Source organism: Pleuronectes platessa, chromosome 7 (assembly GCF_947347685.1).
Source record: "Pleuronectes platessa chromosome 7, fPlePla1.1, whole genome shotgun sequence".
In the NCBI taxonomy this organism is placed as follows: domain Eukaryota; kingdom Metazoa; phylum Chordata; class Actinopteri; order Pleuronectiformes; family Pleuronectidae; genus Pleuronectes; species Pleuronectes platessa.
Window position 1 is genome coordinate 27,618,513 of NC_070632.1, and position 22,374 is coordinate 27,640,886.

The following is a 22,374-nucleotide window of genomic DNA, read 5'->3' on the forward strand; positions in this document are numbered from 1 at the left end:
TACATAACTTCTTCCTTGCAGTCAGGAGAGTATTTTTATTACATTGTTAATCAAAATTATTCCTCCCCTCTCCCATGATGGTTTCTTTCTCTGTCAGTTGCAATTATAAGAAGGTTGCATTAACCCATGTACGTGCCAGCTGGCTGAGAGCCTGCTTGTCAGTGGGACCTGGAGTGAACTCAAATACAAGGAGTTGATTAAAGTTGAATGTGAGGCCTGCTTGTAAACTGCAGCGACAGTCAGCAAGCAGCAGGGCTAACAGAATGAGACTGTCAGCATGCAGCCTGTGATAGCACTGTGTCTTAACTAGATCTGGTATATGTAAGGGCATGTACATGCAGACGCTCACACACATACAGGTACCCATCATCAGCATCAGGTCACATTGAGCAGATCCATTCCAATCGCAACTGGAGACTCATATCCTCATTGTCTAAGTACATGGCTGATTAATGAAATCACAAGCTGTTGACACTCATCACAGAACCTGACCACTGCTTGCTTCGTCTCGGATTCGTGGAACAACTATCAGGCGCCCTTCAATCATAATTTTTTGTGTATTTTTTTACTTTTTCAGTGTCTCTAAATGTAATGTCAAAATAAATATAAAACACCATGCAGACTTTTTATTGTTGTTCTGACCTTCGTAAAAATGTAAGATTTCTAATCAACTGGAAAAAGAAAGAATCAATAAAGGCTTTAGGCTCATTTAAAGAATCGATCACCATTTACTTCCTTCGTACTGGATTTGCCTGTAGTGCTGTTATCTCCTGAAACTCAAAACATTTGTTATGTGGACTCACTCAAACTTCACCCACCCCTCCATCACCATAGTGGTGAGTAGATGATGACTGAATTTTCATTTTGGGGTGAACTACCCCTTTAATGCAAATATTGAAAAATTTAATATAAAACATTCGATGCTAGGCAGAGTTGAAAACACATGACAACATGTTTTTTTTTTAACTTTTTCCACACAGCACTGGTGGAAGGGCTGAGCGGTCTGAAATAACCAGTGTTCGTGCACTCATCACAATATAGGTGAAGTGATGTGGGTGTAAGTAAGTGTATTTGCCAAGTACTGTCTGCAATCTGTGGATTCTTCAGTCCAACAGCATTGTAGTAGTGGTAGATAAAGCAAACAGATACTGATGTATCATCCCTTTTACAGGGGTGAGATCAGATCTGAGAATAATAATTTGGATGAAATCTTTTCCTAAAGGATACTTTACCATACGACAAAGCTCAGCGGTGACAATACAGACAGCTGGCAGGTCATTTTCAATATGACACTCTTTCTCGCTTTCACACTGTCTTTTACACTCACACCCTCTTTTACACATGTAAAATAAGTTAAAATAGAGAAAAATTGATTTAATAGACAGATTCAATAAGCACTTTTCCAAATTCATGTAGATAGCATCAGAGATGACAGGATGTGCTGGATTGGTTGAAACAGCACCAAGCAGCATTTGCAGCATAGACACATACGGTAGTATTCAATGGTAAATATTACACAGTCCTGAGAGGCTGAAGAGAAAATGTTCTAGGTGATTTTTTATTTTCCAAGCATTCAATATAAGGCAGGAGTATCTGGTTGGCTAGTTTTACTAAATCTAGTGTTGGACTATTTCTTGCATAGTTCTGTTGTTAGTGTGAATTTGACAGGCTTTACAGGACACAACCAGGGTAAGTGAAAGTAAAGTAAAACCTCTGACCTTGGCAAACAGGGCCCCCTTGGCTGCCAGTGCATCCTCTCCTCTCCCATTAGGGTAGCACTCATAGCGAGCATCCAGAATAGGGTAGCGGCTGGCCAGCATCAGCCCACTGTTCAGGAATTTGAAACTGGAGCAGCAGCCTTTCCAGCCATATCGCCCAACATCACTCAACACATAGGGAAAGTAGCGATGCAATTGCCTCCGCAGTCTAGTCGTCGATCCATGGTCAAACACTTCCTGTAGAGCCAGGAAGTCCAAGTTGGCAGGGAAAAAGGCAGAGATGTCATGGTCGAATGTCTCATCCCCATGGCGGCGTTTTCGCCCCGTGCGCTTAAAGACTGACGTACGTGGAACATGAGAGAGAGTATTGTTGGAGGTTATCCCTACTCCACAGTCACCACCATGGTAACGAGCAAGGGACTCCCTGGACGCAGTCATGCTGCTTGTGTCTCCTCCTCCCTGATCCCCAGGTCGATGGTTCCCTGTTTCAGCATCTTCCTCCTCAGGGTCAGGCTCTGGTGCGCTGATGCTGATTTGAACACCTGAGGTGTGAAGTGGGCAGTCTGTGGAGGATTTTGGCTGCGTCCCTTCACCATGTAAGGGACAATCATCCTGGCCAGGGACATTCTGATGACCTGTTGAATGCATGGGGCAGTCTGTAGCCCCTCCTGAGGTGTGAACGGGACAGTTGTTGTTCGACCCTGCAGAGTGGAGTTGGCAGTCTGCCGTCGTGTCTAATTCATCTGTGTGAAGCGGGCATCCAGAGGAACCCTGATCTCCAGCAGTAGGGTGAACAGGGCAGTCGGCAGCACCTGAGGGGTGAATTGGGCACTCACTGAAGGGTTCAGTTTCAGTGTCGGCTGGACCATTTGTGATTTGTGTTTGCTCTGGACGTTGGTCCAGAGAGGAGGTTCGACGGAAACCGGTTGCAAGGCTGCTAAAGGATACCGCACTGATGAAAAGACAGGAAGAGTGAAGCAAAGAAAGATTTATTGAAACACTTTAGTTTTGTTGATATTTCTGATGGAAATAAATGGTTCTGCAGTTGTTAGGAAACAAGCAGGAGGAACCCAGCAGGAAGATCTCTTCACCTGATGGAAGTGTTGGTAGGCGAGTCGATGTAGATTTTTATTTGAGGCCGACTGGCACCATTGCGGATCCTCTTTCCCACCTCACGGGCTCTCCTGTGGGTGTCTGACAGGTTGTTGAATCTGGCCAGGGAGTCGGGCAGCAGGCATACATTGGCACTACAGAAACAGAAGCTTCTGCCCTGTGGCCTCCATTCGGCATTACCTATGCCCCCTGCTTGGCCCTGCTCGGCCTGGTGTTTGTCTGGTCTGCACACAATAAGAAAGAAATATCACAATCAGTCTGACTGGAGAAAACACCCCCAAACATAATGTATCAAAGGTTTGGCCTGACTGTTTAGAAAATATGCGTATTAACTTTTGCTAAACCTAGCTAAGCATAAAGACTGGATGTTGTGGTCGTTGATTATCATGTTCATGTTAAGTTGGAGAAAATGTTTAAGTCTTCTTTGCTATATTAATAATGATGCTAAGTTCAATCAATGTTGCTGCTGCTACGTTTGTTGCACACCTTAGCACCTAGGTGGTGTTCTCTAATGCCATACGTCGTATATATTAGGAAGACACAGGTTAAACAGCTGCCCAGCATCGCAATCAGGGGAAGCCACACAGTTTCAAGTGTGTGTGAACATCTGAGTTTTTTGTCTGGCTAGTTAGGCAAAAGTTCATAAGCTCATTTTAAAATTATCATTGCGGTGCATCTGGCCTTTTGTGAGTCTTTTCAAATATAGTATTGAAATGCAGACCACCATGCATTGGAAAATAAGTCACATTCCCTCAAGTAGCTTTTTAGTTTTTGGGCTGTCAATAAATTAAATAAATTAAAAGAGTGTTAAAAATATGCTATAGGGAGAAAGTGTCAACGTCATCATCACTGTTACTCAAGAATTCATAACAATAATGATAATAACACATTGTATTTAATGGTGCCTTTTACTAGAAAACAAATATATATTAAATCAATAATTGTAGCTAACAGAAATAAAGATGGATTGAAAAGGATTTAGTTTAATATTTTACGTTAGTTTAAACAGATGGGTTTTAAGAGCAGTTTTATATTTTGTAATGGAGTCCAGTGTGCGGATGTGGTGGGGAAGGGAGTTCCAGCATTTTGGTGTGGCATGAGAGAAGGCCCTGGCGCAGACTATTGTATAAGATGATTCTTTAAAAGTGTAATTATGGTTTATTAGGCTACTCTTGATCAGATTTTTTGCTCTGTGAGAAAAATTGGTGTACATTTTAGTAAACCTGATATCACCTTGAGTTCCTGTAGCCCTGGATCTAATGTTACATTTTCAGTGTACTAACTGCCAGACACACAGATGAACCTATATGTCACTCAAAGACTGGCAGATGTAGAAGTGGAGAAGCACCATCAACCCTCTGTGGATACACAGGTTGTGGTTATGCAAGGAAATGGGTCTAACATTTGTGCAGTTTAGGCCTCAAGTGGGATACTGTCTATGCCAACTGAATTTTTTTTTACCTTTATAAAAAAATCATTATCATTTTTTCTAATAAAACCGTATTTATAAATCCTTTGGATTATTGCTCCTGCACTCTGCCGGACCACATCTTATTTTGTTAAAACTGGTGGTACCCCTTGAATTCAACAAACCACTAGTACATTGAAGTTGGAGAGCAGTATAATTACTGAAAAAAACAAAGGGAACATCTATCACACTGCGTGAGCCTGCTGAGTAACTAGAGGAGAGTGGTGCTATTCCACAGCAAACAGAGCCAAACACTTTTTCATAGTTTATAGTTATGGTGAGAAGCTCAGACACCCACTGAGAACTGATTGAGCCTGACAGCTGGAGGCCAGGCCAATGAGCACACTTCTTGAAATCCTCAGGCAATCTGAACCAATGGCTTATATCACTGATCTCAAATTTTTTCTTTAAAATTTTTTTATATAGTTTTGAAGACACATGGCAATGTCAAAGGCTGTTTCCAGGAAATATAGTGAGTGAGTGAGTGTGTTTATCCAATCAGGTGTAAGATGAGTTCATAATGATGACTAAGTGAAAGATTAATCTGTCAATAATCTTTTAAAGCCCAGCTAAAATAACAAATCTATACAAAATGTTGTTATTGGAGTATTATTCTTACCAGCAGTTTACTTATAATGATATCCTCAAGGCTCAACATAATAAAGTAATTTCCAGGACAATTTAACAAAACCATACACGTTCGTAATGGCCATCAATGTATCTCTTTCAATCAAGTTATTAAATTGTATCAGAGCCATTGGTCTGTTGTTTTTGCAAAATTTAAGAGAACTTTTAGCTCTGCGCTCATCAGCTCTCGGCTTGGATGTTTTGCACTGAAATGTTCTTTAGATATAGTTTATGTCTATTATTATATTTTATCTCCAAGGTCTAGAACTTTAAGAGTTCTGTGACACACTCAAGACAGATATTTCATGGTCACTCAAACCTTAGTCAACACCATTAAGGTATCTGGAGATTGGCACAATGTTATATTCCTACAACATGTATTGTAGTTCCTTTTCTATTGCTCCTTCAAATCTGATATCAACTCACAATAAAGGTTTTCGGCACCTTATTTAGGTTAGGGAAAGATCGTGGTGCTGGTTAAATGATACAAAATGTAATGGTAACTTTATCCACATGTCAACAAATGCACTCTTTCTATTACCTTAACCACAATGTCTCTGATGCCTACATTTACCCAAAACATACCCCAATAGCAAATCATCACTCAACATGGTATTTTTCACATAGATATTTTGTAAAAGAAATTAATACTATAAACTATTGAAACAAATCACTTCTGGTGAGTTGAGTCGCTTCAAATGGAGAATGTCAAAGTTTCACAGTATGTGAAATTTGGTCTAAATTTGGAGACACTAACAATACCACAGTTCTGATGGAGACGTTCCCAATACTGTCATTATTATGTAACTTGACAACAAGAATCAGTCGTAGTAGAAACATGTGTGCCACCAATATTAACACTAACCTTCGGTAGGTGTACAAGTAGGGTTGGCGGACGGCCTGCAGAGGAGCCCAGATGATAAAGCCCAGAAGGGCAAAAGGCAGGGAGGTGAGGAGGAGGAGCAAGTAAAGGGGTGCAGAGATCAGGACGCACAGGGTGAGGAAGGAGCAGGGGTCCTGGGAGCGCTGGCGCTTCTCCAACGAAGTGGCTACACATGAGGCCAGGAGCCGGTCCAGGAGCCAGTAGCAGGGGAACACCAAGCTCCACGATAAGCCATCCAGGAAGTGCAGACAGGCACTGGTGTAAGGGGTGGTGTGGAGGACCATCTCTTTCAATCTTTCTTTCTCTCTTTCTTCCTCTCTGTCACTTTCTCCTCACCTCACACACTCTGTCCACACCCAAATAAAATGTTTAAACAAGTACAACTCTGTTCCAGGGAGAAACAGAAATAATAATAAAAAAATAATAAACCAGACTCAATTTTAGACCCTCCCCCCTCCTTGGAGAAAGCAACACTACATGTTTTATGTGATTTTATCTTCACAGGCAAACTTGTCTAAGTCTCACTAACTCCCTTAACAATTACACCCTCTACAGGAGGGGTCAAGGAGCACAGACTGGAGGAATGGGGTTGCCATGTTGAGCGCTTTTCCCTTGACGATGGATCTATGATTGCCAGGACTCGAACAACCTCTGGATGGGGATACTCTCAAACATCACCAGAACTAGAAGATCTGGAGAAAGTGAACAGATTGATGGAAGAATAGAGGAAGGAGATAGGGAGGGGGAGAGAGGGAGGGAAGGGAGAGAGGAAGGGAAGGGGAGAGAGGAAGGAAAAAGATTCAGATTAATGATACACCAGCTCTGATGTAGACATACTGGGCACAGAATTAACCTTTAAATAAAATACAAATATGTAAAAAAAAAAGATAGGGTTTTCCCCCTGAATAGGACCATTGTCTTTATTTGTCATTTTTACTTATTTTGGAAGACATCCAATTTTTCAACAGTGACATTTCCTATAAAATCTTTGATGGATTAAATAAATTTAATTTTAACCAGTTGATGAGAGACAAATTATATTACAATGGATCTCATTTGAATGTAATTGCTAAGTATCTCCTGCATTTGTATTTTCTGGTCTTAATGGCCTCTCAAAGTGCTCTAATTTACAGTTAACACATTTTATTACACACATTCGACTAGCAGTTACGCTTGGTATTATGGATGGAAGCAGAATTATATGTATGTATGTATATTTATTTATGTGTATTTTTTTACATACATTATGTTAAAATACGTAAAAGTGTAGTTTTCAGTTTTCTTTAGAAGCATGAATATAACTATTTCTATTATTAAACACATATTTTAGTAAGTCTCTAGTGGATCTAAACCTAGCTTGTTGCTTCTCACAAGCAGGCTAATACAAAATAAAACCTACCTGGAGGCAAGGTTTCCTTAATTAAGATTGAATTAGTTTAGGCAAGGGGTTCTCAAACTTTTGCAATCTGGGCCCCCCCAAAGCTGGCTAGGAATAGTTGGGGCCCCCCCCCCCGCCCCTCCCCGCACCGCCCACCACCACCGCCCTCATCTACACCACAATATATAGATAGATAGATAGCTTGGAGACAGTGCTATGCTTGGAGATGGTGGATTGTTGTTGCTGTAGGTCATCACGTTTACCTTTTAAAGAAGTCCACAGGCTTCTCTTTCAAGTCGGGGTGTTTGGTGTCGAGGTGCCTTTTTAATTTGCATGGCTTCATGCCAGTGTTAATTTTGGCAGCTATTTTTGATTTAGTCTTAGTTTTAGTCACATTTAGTCATTTTTATCCTTCTTAGTTTTAGTCTAGTTTTAGTTGACGAAAACGAATTACATTTTAGTCTAGTTTTAGTCAACGAAAACGAATTACATTTTATTCTAGTTTTAGTCACATTTAATAGCCACATTAAACTCCTTTTCTATAAAAACATATAGCTGCAGCCTAATAGCTTAAAAATATATATTTAGTTTTAAATGTGAAAACAAAAAGTGAGAGCAGGTCAGACTGACACAGAAACTGCAGCTCGGTTCAAACCAACTGCAGCTTCTGCTCTGATCAAGAAGCTGCGGCGCTGATCTCTGAGCAGCTGAGACCAGAGAAACTCAGTGTTTTCACTGTTTGAACTGTTAAGAAGCAGTCAGTCAATGAGCGGCTGCTCCACGAGAACGAGCTCTGCTTTGGGCGGAGCTACGGACCGGTGCGCTATCTGGGAGCGCACAGGCACACACACACACACACACACACATACTCACTCGCCCGCTACTGATACTTCATGACGGCCTGATACGATGATGTTTTAAAAATTATTGTGACTTAGTCAACCACCAACATTTTCGTCTCGTCTCGTCAACGAAAGTTAAAATAGATTTAGTCATAGTTTTTATTTTCAAAGATCCGTTTTCGTTACGTCTTCGTCTTCGTCATGGGAAAAGGGTCGTTAACGAATATTTTTCGTTATAGTTTTCGTCAACGAAATTAACACTGCTTCATGCTGTCATTTGCCAACACCTCGGCGCACAAAACACACCGAGGACGTTGCTCAGTCGTGCCAGTGACGGTGAAACCAAACAAAGCTTTGGCTTCTTCGCAACTGGCGCATCGGTTTCCTGACTTTTACGAATCAGAGACTTGTCCATAGTTGTGTTTGTTTGCCGATACAGTGTGTGTGATGTTAATAAAGTTCTAATTGCAACGTTGTGGTCTTGTGAGTGTGTTTGTATGTGTGGCTGTGAGCGACTTGCACACGAATAATGAATAAGGCTGTGCTAGGCAATGGTTCCTAACAAAACAAAAAGTAAATAATGTAGACAGGGACAGCACAGAATAGTATTCAAGTGCTGGTGTTTTATTTGTTGCAACACGGTGGATGATTGAAGATGTAAAGGTAGGTGTTAAGGAGAAAAGGGCTAGCTGCAGTTGGAAGAAGTTAGCTAGCTAGAAGGCTAGCTCTTGGGGCTATGATCTTTCTAAAAAAGACTATGGAGCAAATTACTCCTTAGATTAGGCTACAAATAGGCCTGGTGCAAGTGCAGGAAGGTATTACTAAGGAAGGAGTGAGTCTTTAAAAAGACTGTTTATAAAGCAATGAATATCTGAATTATAGAGGAAACAAGAGCAATCGCACAAACTCTGCAGGGTGTCGTCTCAGAGAGGGTGAGCGCTGACCATGCCTAAAGTTACTTTTATACTTGGAAGCGTACGAACAACTCGCGTTCAAATGATAACACTCCTCTTTTGATTGGTGGATCAAGAACAAAACACTGTTTGATTTGTTTGTGTCAGTCCAGCCCCTAGCATTTCACCACTGAGGGAGCTTTCACTAACAAGTGACAGGTCGTCGGCCGTTTTTTTTTTTTTTTGTCTGTGACATTGCGCCCCCCTGGAGAACCACTGGATTAGGCTAACTGATTCAGTACAACATTTTATATAGGCACTGGTTGTGTGGATACATGTAAATTAACCTCTAATAGACTGTATAGCAAAGCTCTATGACAGACTAGTCATTTATAGTCATGTAGCTATACTATACATTTTATTTAAAAGTGGCTATAGCCTCTGAGAGCTCAAGGATAAGTAAAGTGTTGTTTCTTACAAAACAGAAATGTGGGAATAGTTGCAGTACATTCATGATGATAAAGAAAACTGTTGTTTAAGAGATCTTATTTACCTTCTGCCTACAGATGACTTAACCAGAAACTTAAGTCTTTGAATAATTTTAAAATCACAATCCAGAGAGGTAAGAGAACCAATTCCACTTGTATTAATAAACAATGACTAGATTCATTCATTCATGTCAACAGCTCGTGGTGACTCAAGACTCCGGGAGAGCGCTGACCTCAGTATAACCCCACATGCTCCACGGGGACCACCAGAGCCACGCTTCAACAACATCTAGCCTTTAAAGGATTGCAGTGTATCATCTCCAGCACGACAATATGACTCACTAATCTATTAAAACCAATTGCTCATCATATCATGTGCACACAAGATGCTAACATGTGGCCATGCACATCCTATATTAAAACATGCAGTACTGTCTCCAATTACACTGGTCAGTGGCTCTCTTAAATGAACGACAGTCAAATAATTTGAGAGCATGCAATATAGTCTTCATCTAGGTGAATCAGAAACAGAAGCAAGCATGTAAAATTGAAAGACAAAAATAATTTAATATTTATTGAATCTGAAAAAATAAAAACAGACATGGCCTGGAATATATTAAAACTGCAAGAACACCTTTCAACGGAACACCACTACATGAGCAATTTATCATTACAATCTGCTTTCCTTTCACAATGACAATATCCCATCTCTATCAGAATTATAATAACCACTGCCTCCTGCATTCCACTAATCCTCTCCTCTGTGCTCAAAACCTTTGCGTAGAGCAATGATTTATTTTATTTAGAATTGCTGCCTGCTGCTGACGGACTTTTTGGTGTCCTGGTTGACCAGACACGACATGAAGACAGGACCTGCTGACTCACCACTGGGCCTGAGTAGCATGGACTGGACTTCTGTGCCTCCAGCTGACAGACTGACTGTTTCACTGTCTGAATGGCTTTCTGAGATGATGTGAGATTGTCTGGCAGATTAGCGACAGCAGTTCTTTTAACTGGGTAAATACTCAGGATTGAGTTTATGACCTGTAGTTACTGTATATTTAAGTAAATATCATTGATCAACCTAATCATGAAACTCCTTTTAGCATGAAGAAGGGAAATGAGCATGCAAAGAAAAAAGTCAATGAATTAATGAAAGGAAGCAAGCAGACAGTTTACCTCCCTATATAAACTCTAATCCAGACAAATTCACTTATAGCACCACTGCCCAATTGGTGATGCAATTTGCTGCCATTCTTCATTACTATAAGCACTTAATGGCTCATTGTATTAAGTTTCATTAATAAAAAGTAATGCATGATTCAACAGAAATTTTAGTTTTGTTTATACATTTATACAGTTACTGATTAAAAAACTAGACAAAAGAAAAACCTGTTGGCAAAGAGGTGGCTGTGGGGATGGAGCGGGTCATCCCCTCCACCCAAGGTCAGTGGTTTGATCCCCAACTCCACTAGTTCACATGCCGAAGTGTCCTTGGGTAAGATAATAAACCAAAGTGTGTGAATGGTGTGACAGACACATCGCAGCATATAGCAGCGCCGCTGAAATTGTGTGACTGCTCTTGAGACTTGTGCTGTTGTGAACCTCTCCGAGAGAAAGAATCTACTGCTGTTTCGTTCATATGTGAAAGACAAACTCTAGAAAGTCCCCAGTCAATTCTGTGAGTTTTGAAACGATATCTGAAAGGTACGGTGGCCCTGAAAGCTCAACGAACGGCAACTTAAGAAAACACATGCAAGTTGACAAAACACCAGCAAAGTAAAAAAACGTCTTCATCAATTTCACAACCCCGCCCACTCATTCGGAGAGACCTATCTGATCACGGAAGATGGTCCGATCTAGAGACATGTCGTCTTCTCCTGTTAAACTGAATAAACAGCGCTAACAAGCAAGCCCCTGTTTGTGAGGCAATATATTGTCCATAGTGTGCAGGGGTACGAAACCTTTACTATCAAAAGAGCGAGTGGGCGGGGTCGGAGCCCCGGGACCTATATACAGTCTATGCCCGGGACCGGAGCACTCGACACACACACACACACACACACACAAACACACCCGCTCCTGGTATTTCATGATAGCCTGATATGGTGATGATTTAAAAAATGTACGTGACGTTCACTCACGTTCATCGTTACGTTCACGTTAATAATATGAAAACTGATTCGTTAAGTTCAGCGTTCGCGAAACATATGCACAACATTGTACTGTACAGCCACTGCAGAGGGGCCGAAGAGCCGCGGGTGGCCGAACCCTGTGTGGAACCGAATTTCTATGGTGTATTGGACGTTTTTGTGGCAGCAGTGTCCATCACTTTTAGCTGTCCCCTGGAAACACTTCCGTTGTGTTGTGGCCTCTTCTTGCTGCGCGTTTGGCTTTTTGCAGCACGTTCCGGTATTTGCAACGTGTTCCGGTATTTGCTGCGCGTTTCTCTATTTGCAGCTCGTTCCGGTATTTGCAGCGCTTTTCTCTTTTTGCAGCGCGTTGCTGTAATGTGTTGTGTTGTGTTGTGAAATTGATGAAGATGTTTTTTTACTTTGCTGGTGTTTTGTCAACTTGCATGTGTTTTCTTAAGTTGCCGTTCGTTGACCTTTCAGGGCCACCGTAGAAAGGGCTTAAGTGACTCAAACAACAGCGCTTGTTTAGATTCTCCTGGTCAGGGTTCTGCATACTGAACTGAGCTTCACCAAACTTGAAACACCTTGAGCAGTTGTGCAGCAGCAGTGGTGCAGCTTCAGTGTTCTGGAGACTGAGTTCTGTAGTTGGTCTTTACTTGCCATGGCTCAATTACTGCAGGTCAGAGTAACATATAGAAAGAAAGCGGCAACCAGCGTTACCACAGGACAAGCAAACAGCCCATTCCAAACAGATGGGTTTATAACTGCACTAGTCTTCCAAATGATACATAGACATTCTTGGATATGAAAAATCTAAATCACAGATTTACTATCTCATCTCATGGTATTTACCGGTTTATGGAGATTGCTCAGAAGAAGACTTTGTAATGCAGCGGAAAGACCCAGAAAATGCTAATAAGTTGATCTTAAGTAAAAGGAATACATTTTTCAATAATACAGGTTTTCTTGCCCAGAGTTATTTTCTTGCCCAGAGTTAGATAAGAAAAATGATGGGTTGGCTCAAACCGAAAAGTAACGAGAGGCTACGCTAATTTAACATATCTGTAAAATTTCTGTGTAAAATCCCCTTTAACAGAACAAGCATTCCTCAGATGGTGAGAATATTTTCTTTCTGTATTTGCAGACAACATCAACAAACAGAGGAATACATCCACCAATCAGAGCTGCTACAGTATCAGCAAACACAACCTGACTTCATATTGGGAAACACAGCAGTGCATAATTCATTTATACACTTTAGTGCCAGAGAGAAATCCTTAAATATACTGCATTATTCTTGGGTGGCAGCGGCTACTAATTAGAACCACTGATGTTTACTTTTGATATCCTACTACCAGAGGAACAATGACTAATAGGAACAAGCATTGTGTCCTGTAGAGGGAGACTGAAGTGTCTCCTCTGTCTTTAGTGGCCCTGCACAATATCTTCTTCTACAGAATATCTGGGGCTAGAGGTCTTATTACGCAGACGGATCATTTTTACTGATCAACTTTCACAGACAATAGTGTTATTATTGTAGTATGGTGTGTGGGCCATCGGGTTATGCATTATCACTTTAGATGTACAAAGGTCACATAGAGAATAATTCTCCTCAACTTTTTTCAAGTTCATGTTTTGTTTGTGTTGCTTGAAACGACTGAGGGCAACAGGTTCCTCTCATTTGACATCACACTGTATTGAAACAGTTTTGATTAAGTAAGCCTAATTGTTGATTGTAAGCATTGTTTAAAACTGCATTAATTGTATTTTTGCCCATCAGTGTTACATTAGCGCTAGCACAGCACAACTGTTTAGTAGCAATCTCTGAGAGGAAGATCTTCCTCCAAAGCCGCTTAACACTTTATTATGTTCAACCATTGCTCTTTTCTTCTTCTGTATTTATTACTGTAAACAGGTGCAAAAAAATGTTGCGGAAATATACCAAATTGCTATGTATAGTTGAAGGGAACCCATGCATGCAGTGTGATCATTCTATCTGAGTTGGTCACTTCACTCTTCACATAACACACCTAGCAGCTCTATCAGTTCCAAAAAGTACAAAGTGTATATTTTGTTGTGATTATTGACATGTAAAAAAAAACATTTAATGAGATAAAAAAAATAGGACGGTAATTAGACAACCTAATTTCCTACATGACTTATGAGACAGAAGTGGGAAAAAAGGTCTCCACACTGACATCACATTAGACATATGTATTCCACGATAAACAACAAACAAAAAACATTTACACCGAAGTTATGAGTTATCGTTTTGTTAATTCTCCTTGTGTTTAAAAACACACCCTTGTCACATGTGACTATATGAGCTCACCTTTCTTTCAGCAACTTAACTCACATTATGTTAACTAGCTATCCAATGATAATAATAAATGTATGAGTGCTACGACCCAATGCTAATGATAATTAACTTAAATATTGTACAAAAAAATACCTTCAGGCTTCCTAGAAGTGCAGTTTTAATTTGTGACTGAGATGTAACATTTGGCTTTTTCATCTGATTTAGGTAAAAAACATTGAGCTGTCACTACTAGAGCAGTGCTGGCTCTAGTTTGCTTGGCATGTGGTGATGCTCTGGAGCGACTTTAGGATTATTCCATGTCAAGCAGTTCTACAAAATACTGTCACTTTTTATAGTTGTTGTGCTCTATGGTGCAGAGAGAAGTTAGAATATGTACCTACCTGGTTTATCTGCAATGAAGACTTTGGAGTCCATTTTTTTCATAAAAAGAAACAGACTTTTCTATATGAATTACTTAACTTCTGTTATTTTTCTTAAATTGCATGTTGACTTTCAGCAGATAGTAAAATAAAATAGCAATATGTGTTTTTACTTTAATGATAATATTCCAAACAGAAAGTGATAATGTTTCTGTGACCAGCACCAACAGCACCTGTGAATGTCTGGGTCAGTGCAATATGCTTAATGATAAAAAAAAAAATGAGGAAAAAAATGAGGAAAAAAATGGGGGGAAAAAAAATGATAAAAAATGATGTGGCTTTGATTTATGATCTGTGGTTTGAATCAGTTGTAGAATGCTGCTGAAGTTTAACCATAGAAGAGGATTCAAATTGGTCCACGAGGAGGATTGATGAATGTGTCCTTAATCTTACCGAACTGCACTTCCCATACCACTACGAATACTCACACCAAGTACAAAGTCAATCAGATTGTTCTGTAGGAGTTTACAAGATATATGTTCTGTAGAAATGGATAAACCAACAACGTGCTTCATGTGCCATGTATTTTTTACAACTACTCATTTAATATACCTTCATCCAAAATGACTGCTACCTTCTGACAGGTGCCAAAGAACAAACCGTCACTGTGAATATGATTAACTTAAATTCAATATATTGTTAGCTGTTTGCCTCCTGCTATTCATGAATCCAGAGATAGGGACTTGTTTTACATTACAGAGTGATGAAAACTCTAGTGCCCAGCATGAATACAATAATTTGATGAGTGGTGCTTTAATCAAAGGGTTTCTCCTATCGAGAGAAAAACAACAACACTTCAAAATGACATTTTCCTCATTTACATACATATGACACATTATGGTGGATAGAAGCTGCTAACCAAGACCCCTGACACTACCTTGTAATAATATACAGGTCACATTTCCTTATCTTCAATTTCTGATTGTTTCTTAATTGTAAACAGTCAGTGGAAATGGAATGTTGTTCCCAACCCAAACACATCCTCTAAATGATGCACACCTCACTGTACTGAGCAGCTCATTAGGGCCCCATGGATCGACAACCAGGAAGCGAGTGATAAATGACTGTGTCGGCTTGGGAACTGTAGTCTGTTAAGTTTCCCCAAAGATCCGCTCCACCCTCCCTCAGCCACGATCAATACTGTCTGTCTGAATAAACAGGAGAAAAACTGTGTGAGTGCTCACTGTCCGTGCGTTTGCACATGTGTGTGTCTGTGCGTTTGTGTGTGGGTGTGTGCATGTGGCTTGAGTTCATCAGTAAAGATTTTGTCTGTGAGTGTATTTGGGTGTGCTTGTACATGCACATTGTGAGGCATAAACCTGCATCTGTGTTCATGTGAGTCTGTCAGTACAATGTAGTTCCGTGGCTGCATGGAGAATAACAGTAATCAATGCCGTTCTTTTGTTATGTAGTAGAACGAATAGAGCGAGAGCAAGAGATAATCAATGGGGGAGGATTGTAAGACAAATAATGTGGAAGAAATAAGATGGTGGTAGGATGCAGTATCAGACTCTGCATCTACTATATCAGTCTGTTGCCTCCACCCGTTATTCTCTCTCTCTTTTTCCGTCTCGTTTAATTTATGGACCATTTAATTTCCTGTGTCAGTTTCTATTGCACATTAGATTTGGCAGGACCCACTGTTAATTCAGCAAATGCCACATATACTGTACACACACAAACACACCCACCCACACACACACAAACACACACACACACACTCACACACACACACACGCACACACACACACACGCACACACACACGCACATGCAAAGGCCAGGACGTCACTGTGCTCTCAGCATGCTCCAGGGAGTTATGTTGTCATGGTGACCCAGGCACATGTACTCAGTTACTGTACTAGTGTAGCTGCCCGTCAGTGTACCGAGAACAAGCAGTCAGGACACAGCTGTGGCTCACTCTTTCGCTCTCAAACAAACACACAACCCCCCCCCCCCCCCACCCCCTTCACACACACACACACACACACACACACACACACACACAGTGTACAGTGAAACATGTCAGGGCCTTAGCTCATGTTTTAAGGTCCAGCGGGGAAACTCAACCCCAAACAATTGATACCCTTGTGCTTTTACAAGGATGGTTATATATCCTTTCAGGTGATAATTGGAGCTCTGTTAATGGCTACATATTTACATCAACAAACAAAGCAATCTTGGCTGAAATTAGGCCAATGGGAACAGTGGAGTGGAAAGACTCCCATGAGCACTCAGATTTTTCAACTGGATGAATTGAACTGTCAAATGACTTGTTAGCAGCAGGAGGAGAGCCTGCAGCTAATTGCCCTCAGTCATTTGTCAGCAGTATTATAGCTCGTCTCAGGAGTTTCTCTATATGTGGAGGCCAAAATTGTGTAAATGTGACCCTATGACACAAAAGCTTTGTTTCAGACTCAAAGTTCTGAGTGAAAAAACGGTGTCAGGGGCCCTCGCAGGACTGTAATAAACACAACCAATTGAATCAATTGATTGGTTGCAAACTTGTATGCTCCCTGTCGGCGCTCTTACTCCGCATGACTGGAGTCCTCACAAGCCAGAGAGACATATACTGCTACCTATACTCTCTAGTTAGCATGCAAGACATAGATAAGTTGGCTTCTAGCAGTTGTGGGGCAATGCATGTTTATGTGCGTAGCTGTGACGAAAGGGCCGATTGGAGAGGGTAGTATGTGTCTGTAGCATTTATTCAAAGTGTATCCTGCCCCTTCTACCTTCAAGATTAACAACACTAATTAGAGTTACCTCCATACGCTGATTGGTATGTCATTAGTTGTATTTAGTTACACGTATGGACGAAGTAAATGTTTAACCTCGTGATAGCACGAGAAGAAAAGGAAAATGATCCCTAGTTCATTAGGATTTTTCTCTCGGTAACACGAGAATCTGCAGAAAATCTGGCAATTAGGGCCTTAGACCAGAGTGACCCATCCCTAACCATGCTGCTGGTATGGTTACAGGGAACAGACAATAACAGATACACGCAGAAATCAAAAACAACTATTTTAGTTTACTCAGCAGGACTCTCAGTCTGGGACATTTAAAGAGATAGCATTAACTCTGTGATCAAACACCAGCCCAGACCCCACCTGCTCGTATTCCTATCAGTCATACTGTATTGTTTCTGTAGCTTTCACTGTGACCTGTGTGCACATGTGCTTCTGGACACTAATACTGCAAAAAATGACTTTGTCCCACTTACAAGTGATTGTTCGAGAGGCTGCTGCTCACAATATTATTTGCACCCATTTTGTAGTAATGAGAGGCTGAGGCCTGAATGACTGACTTTTACACATTTCATATTTCCTCTCCCTTTGTTTTTACTAAACTCATTGTCAGTATCTCCTACACTTAAAAATATCCGTAGGTATTTTGAGCTATATCAAGAGATCACACCCTCCTTCTCTGCCTCCGTCTCGCTGTCTCCTCTGTCTGTGTAATTGTGGTTGCATAATGTGGTTAGTGGTAGCATATAATACCATCACTATGAGACACAATATAATCAGTGTGGTAATTTGATCAGATCAAGACCTGCTGCCACCTGGTCTTGAGCAACATTATTGCTCTCATGACAACAAATGGGACAAGGATGACTCAAAGCAGGAGGGAACACAACATGGTTTTGGTACATTTATTTGGAATAACTCAATTTAACTATTTAAAAAATCTGAAACTTCAGCTCACATGAAGATATGTAATCAGTCCTTCCAATTAAACACATAACTATCGGCAGCTTGAAATGTATGATGCTGTTATACAGTCTGTAAATAAATGGTGAATAGACACACGCATTCACACAGCAGCACTTTTTCTAACCATCACACATTGTCAGAATGTTGACAGGCTTTGCTGGGATAGCGCTTTATTAATACAGTATTGTATTTAATGTTAATATAAGGACATTGATTGTAGCTATTTTAACCATCATTTCATCTCCCATGAACACCAGACATACACACCACACATGGGTTGTTTAATGGCCATGTCGTTTACCATATTCTGGGTTTTTTGTAGAATCTTCCACTACTGACACTGTCCAGTGATAGGGAAGCATACTCAGACTCATTGGCCCCCTTGTATGAACTCTTTTTATCTTCTCTCTCTCAACAATAACAAAAGCCACAGGCAGGAAAGAGCCAGCAGATCTTCTCAACCTCCACCTTCCATTGTGAATGTTCACTATAATTGAACAGGGAGGAGGTTTAGTACAAAACCAATCTAATTGATTACATTACACTAAGACTTACTTATGTCTTCCTTCCTTGCTTTCTACAAAACATGTGCTGCCTCAGTTCAGCTACACTCACGCCAGCTAATTTGAGTGTGTTCACACAGACAAGTATGAAAACAGGCAGTAAGTGCCAGGATGGTGAACTCAAAATGGTCAAAAGGTGACAGGATGGACACTTCCTGCTCCAAACAACAGGGTGGGGGCTGGGGTGGGGGTGTCGGTCACATGTTTCAGTTGTTATCCCCAGTGAGTGCACAGCGTGTTTGAGCTGATCATAGGTTTGAAAAATGTCCAACTCCCGTGAGAAGAGCCTACTGTGTACTCTGAAGTCCCTCTTCATGGCTGAAGTATGAAGTATTTGAGACACAGACTCAGTCAGTGCTGTAAGACCACTCGACAACCACTTTAAGACAATCCAGTCCAATCAGACCTGCCTATGGCACGGCACACTCTTAGATGATATGCTCACTCACAGTCAATCTTTTGTAATCATTACTCACAATTATTCATCAGCCTTCACTGCACCCATCGATACAGCTGTGTGTGTCATTGTGAGCATTCCCTCTTCCTGTGTGTACATTTACATTGACGTGTGAATGAATGCGGAGCTGCTGCTGTGTTCCATGTAATCCAGAGCAGCCAGTTGAATCAGTGCTGCAGACTGAGGAAGGTTTTATGGCAGAACACATGGCACTCCTATGGCTCATCCAAAGGCCTCATTCACTTGCTTTTAGTCACATGCTTAATAGAGCAGTGGCTGATTTGATACCTCTGGGTATTCAGTCAGTTAACACAGCAAGAACAAAACAAACATACACAGTGGGTCATATATTTTGAGAAGCTTTCAAACGAACCCTGAACGGTTTAGTGTGTCCTATGATTTTGTGAAAGGAAACTTATCTGGGAACAAAGCAGCTCAGACATACTGCCAGGAGAAGATGATGTTTCTTTTCATTGATGGCCTGTGCACCAGTTTATCTGGTTCATTTATCATACAATTCATGACCATCTGCTGTTGAATACCACTCTAATGCTTTTTAGCTAAAATAGGATTTCTCTTGTCTCTCTTTTTTTTATGATTTTAAAGTCAGTCAATGCGCTTCGTCAAATCATGCAGCTTTCACTCATGATTTACTGCTTTGAAAATTATATTATTGACTCAAAGTGTGACAAAGCGTGAAATTGTTAGTCTCAAAGTAAAGAAACTGATTCTACAAGAGACAAATAGAACCCTGGGACACTCAAAAAAGCAGGTGTGTTCATTGCGGTTTTTTTTTTACTGTACCCTCGAGATCCAAGGAGCAAAACTCCAGAACAAGCTCTCTCCTATACTTGACAAGCCCTTGCAAACGGGACACACCCCACGGAAAATGACAACATTTTTAGATGGAGCGGCTGGAAGTGAAGCTAGCTTCCAGAGACAACAACCCGCTGCTACCACAAGATAGCGTAAATTAAAAGCGCTGTTCTAAAAAACAGATCTAAAGAGCGATATTGCCTTTACTTAGGTATGATTTTATTTATGTCTATTTTCAGATGGCTTGACTCTCCGCCTTGACTGCCTAAATGATAGCCGTTCTTCCTCTGTCTCCCACTTTTTTCTCTTACCCTGCCTCCCTCCTGATGCTTTCTCCCTTTTTCTACTTCCATTTCAATCAATATTGACCTCTGACCTCTGTCCTTTTGCCCCAGCCCACACAAACACACACACACACACACACACACACACACACACACACACACACACACACACACACACACACACACACACACACACACACACACACCCACACACACAAAACCAATACCAGGCAGGAGACATAAAGACAGACATACACGAGTTTTCACTCCCGCTACATTAGGTCATCAATACTTGACCAGGTCATTACAATAAACAACATCTGTGTACACAATCCCAAAAACACACACTCTTGTATACATTGTTCTCTCACAAACACACACACACAAACACACACACACAAACACACACAAAAACACACACACACACACACTGCTCTAAGGCATAGCTGCAGACAGAGCAGTATAGATTGTTCAGCAATGATTTGCTCTACATTTGTTACAGCAAACAGTTGCATACTGATCCACTGTCAATGCAAACCCCAAAACAGTTTCAGACCCAGTCAGTATGTGTAAAATGAAAGTGAAACATAAATAGACAAAGATAATGGGTGACTACAGATACAGTTGTGATGCAGTTAGAGTAATATAATAATAAGTTGCCATTTGCACCAAATGGAAAGACTGTATTAGATAAATCAAACAGTTGTTCAAGCAGATCTGAAATGTTTCTTGGTCCTATATCGACGAGTGATTTACAAAGGCCTCACACCCATTCATGTATATGAGATCCCACAACTCACAACGCATGTGAGGACTAAACCCAAACCACGGCAACCAATACTCTCTCAGTAATAAAACAGTGGTAGGACATAGATCAGGATATGAGCATAACATTTCTGAAAGCTTTGAGTGTAACCAAGAGCCAGTGGCTTCAGTAAGTGTGAAACGGAAGAAACCAGGACTCTTTTAAAGTTTGCCATCTGACTTAAGAAGGGCCTTGGTTAGAGATGTGACCTGCTGGAAGAACGATCATCACAGCAGCTCTCAATCAGGCCTCTGCAATAGAGTGGCAAGACAGAAGCCTCTTTGAGTACAAAGAGCATGAGGAAAAAGATTGTCTGGTCTGATGAGACAAAAATATAAGTGGTCACAGCAGAGGAAGGTAAATATAGAAGGGCACGACAATTACCTGTAGCACACAACCGGAGTGGAGTGCCTTTGACGAACACCATGACTGTATATGACTTGCCCAGTCAAAGACCAGACTTAAAACCAGGCTGAAGAAACACAAAAAGATAAATTATTTAATATTTTCACGCGAAATTGCTAATCAGATTTATTTATTTATTAAATGTAAAAATCTAAGGTGCTGGTGTGGCCAGATGCGTGCGCCTTCCCTGCCGCTTGGGGGTGCTCTACCTGCAGGCGCCCTCCCAGCCGTTGGGGTGGCGCTCTATCGCCACTTATTTAAGGAAGAAGCAGCCTTTTACTCGCCCTCTCTTTGGCTCCTTGCCTCTATTCTGGACTCTGGTTAGAGGGCAAGGTAGCGTGGTCGGGTTTGCACATCAGCTTGGAAATCCTATCCCTTGCAGTTGCTGAATTGGCGGGCGGCAAGGAATTGCTCCGCCGGAGGCCGACGAGTACAGTAGTGCGCCAGCGTGGTAAGTAACGTTGTCTGCCATCCTCGCGGCCACCTTGCCTTAGCTGACACATTATTCAACCTTACAGCTAAGCTAAGAGACTCGACTAAGGCTGAGAAGATCCCTCCCTCCGGGTAACGGAGACGCTGCCTTGGCCTGACACGGTGGTGCGTATGGTCCCATAAGTACTAAATTCTGTATTTGTTATCGTCCATCAGTGAAATTGTTTGTTTGATAGGGTGAAGCCCTGCCCCCTCATTGTCTACCAGCAGCCCCGTGTCTCAGGACGTGGACCTGCTGTTCTGGCACCACTGGAGTTTGGGGCCTTTGCTGAAGCTCTGGTTTTATACTGTTTTTAATATCACAAGACCTCAACTGCAGTTCAAGCATCTGAGTAAACGTCAGGCACCGACTGCAAACATAGCCGCCGCTGTCACAGAGAGACTGGTTGTGGTTCCTAGAGACCGTAAGTGTCCCATGTTCAATGGCAGGGCAGGCATAGGAATAAAGGAGTGGATAGAGGAGATACAGGCATGTGTGCGTGCTCGCCATCTTCTTGCTGCTGACCAGGCCCTTTTTATGTTGGACCATTTCGAGGGAAAGGCAAAGGAGGAGATTA

The 22,374-nt window shown here is 41.3% G+C and overlaps 1 protein-coding gene across 1 annotated transcript in view; it reads right to left on the minus strand.

Moving 5' to 3' along the window:
* smpd3 (sphingomyelin phosphodiesterase 3) overlaps positions 1–6,481 on the minus strand; it is a 34,280-nt gene extending 27,799 nt beyond the window's left edge. Inside the window, exons 1-3 of the mRNA XM_053427904.1 lie at positions 5,792–6,481; positions 2,810–3,055; positions 1,719–2,670 (exon numbers count right to left, since the gene is read on the minus strand). Of these exons, the coding sequence (XP_053283879.1) occupies positions 1,719–2,670; positions 2,810–3,055; positions 5,792–6,093 (1,500 nt within the window). The 5' untranslated portion in view covers positions 6,094–6,481. The remainder of the gene's footprint in view (positions 1–1,718; positions 2,671–2,809; positions 3,056–5,791) is intronic.
* Between the last annotated feature and the right edge of the window lie 15,893 nt (positions 6,482–22,374).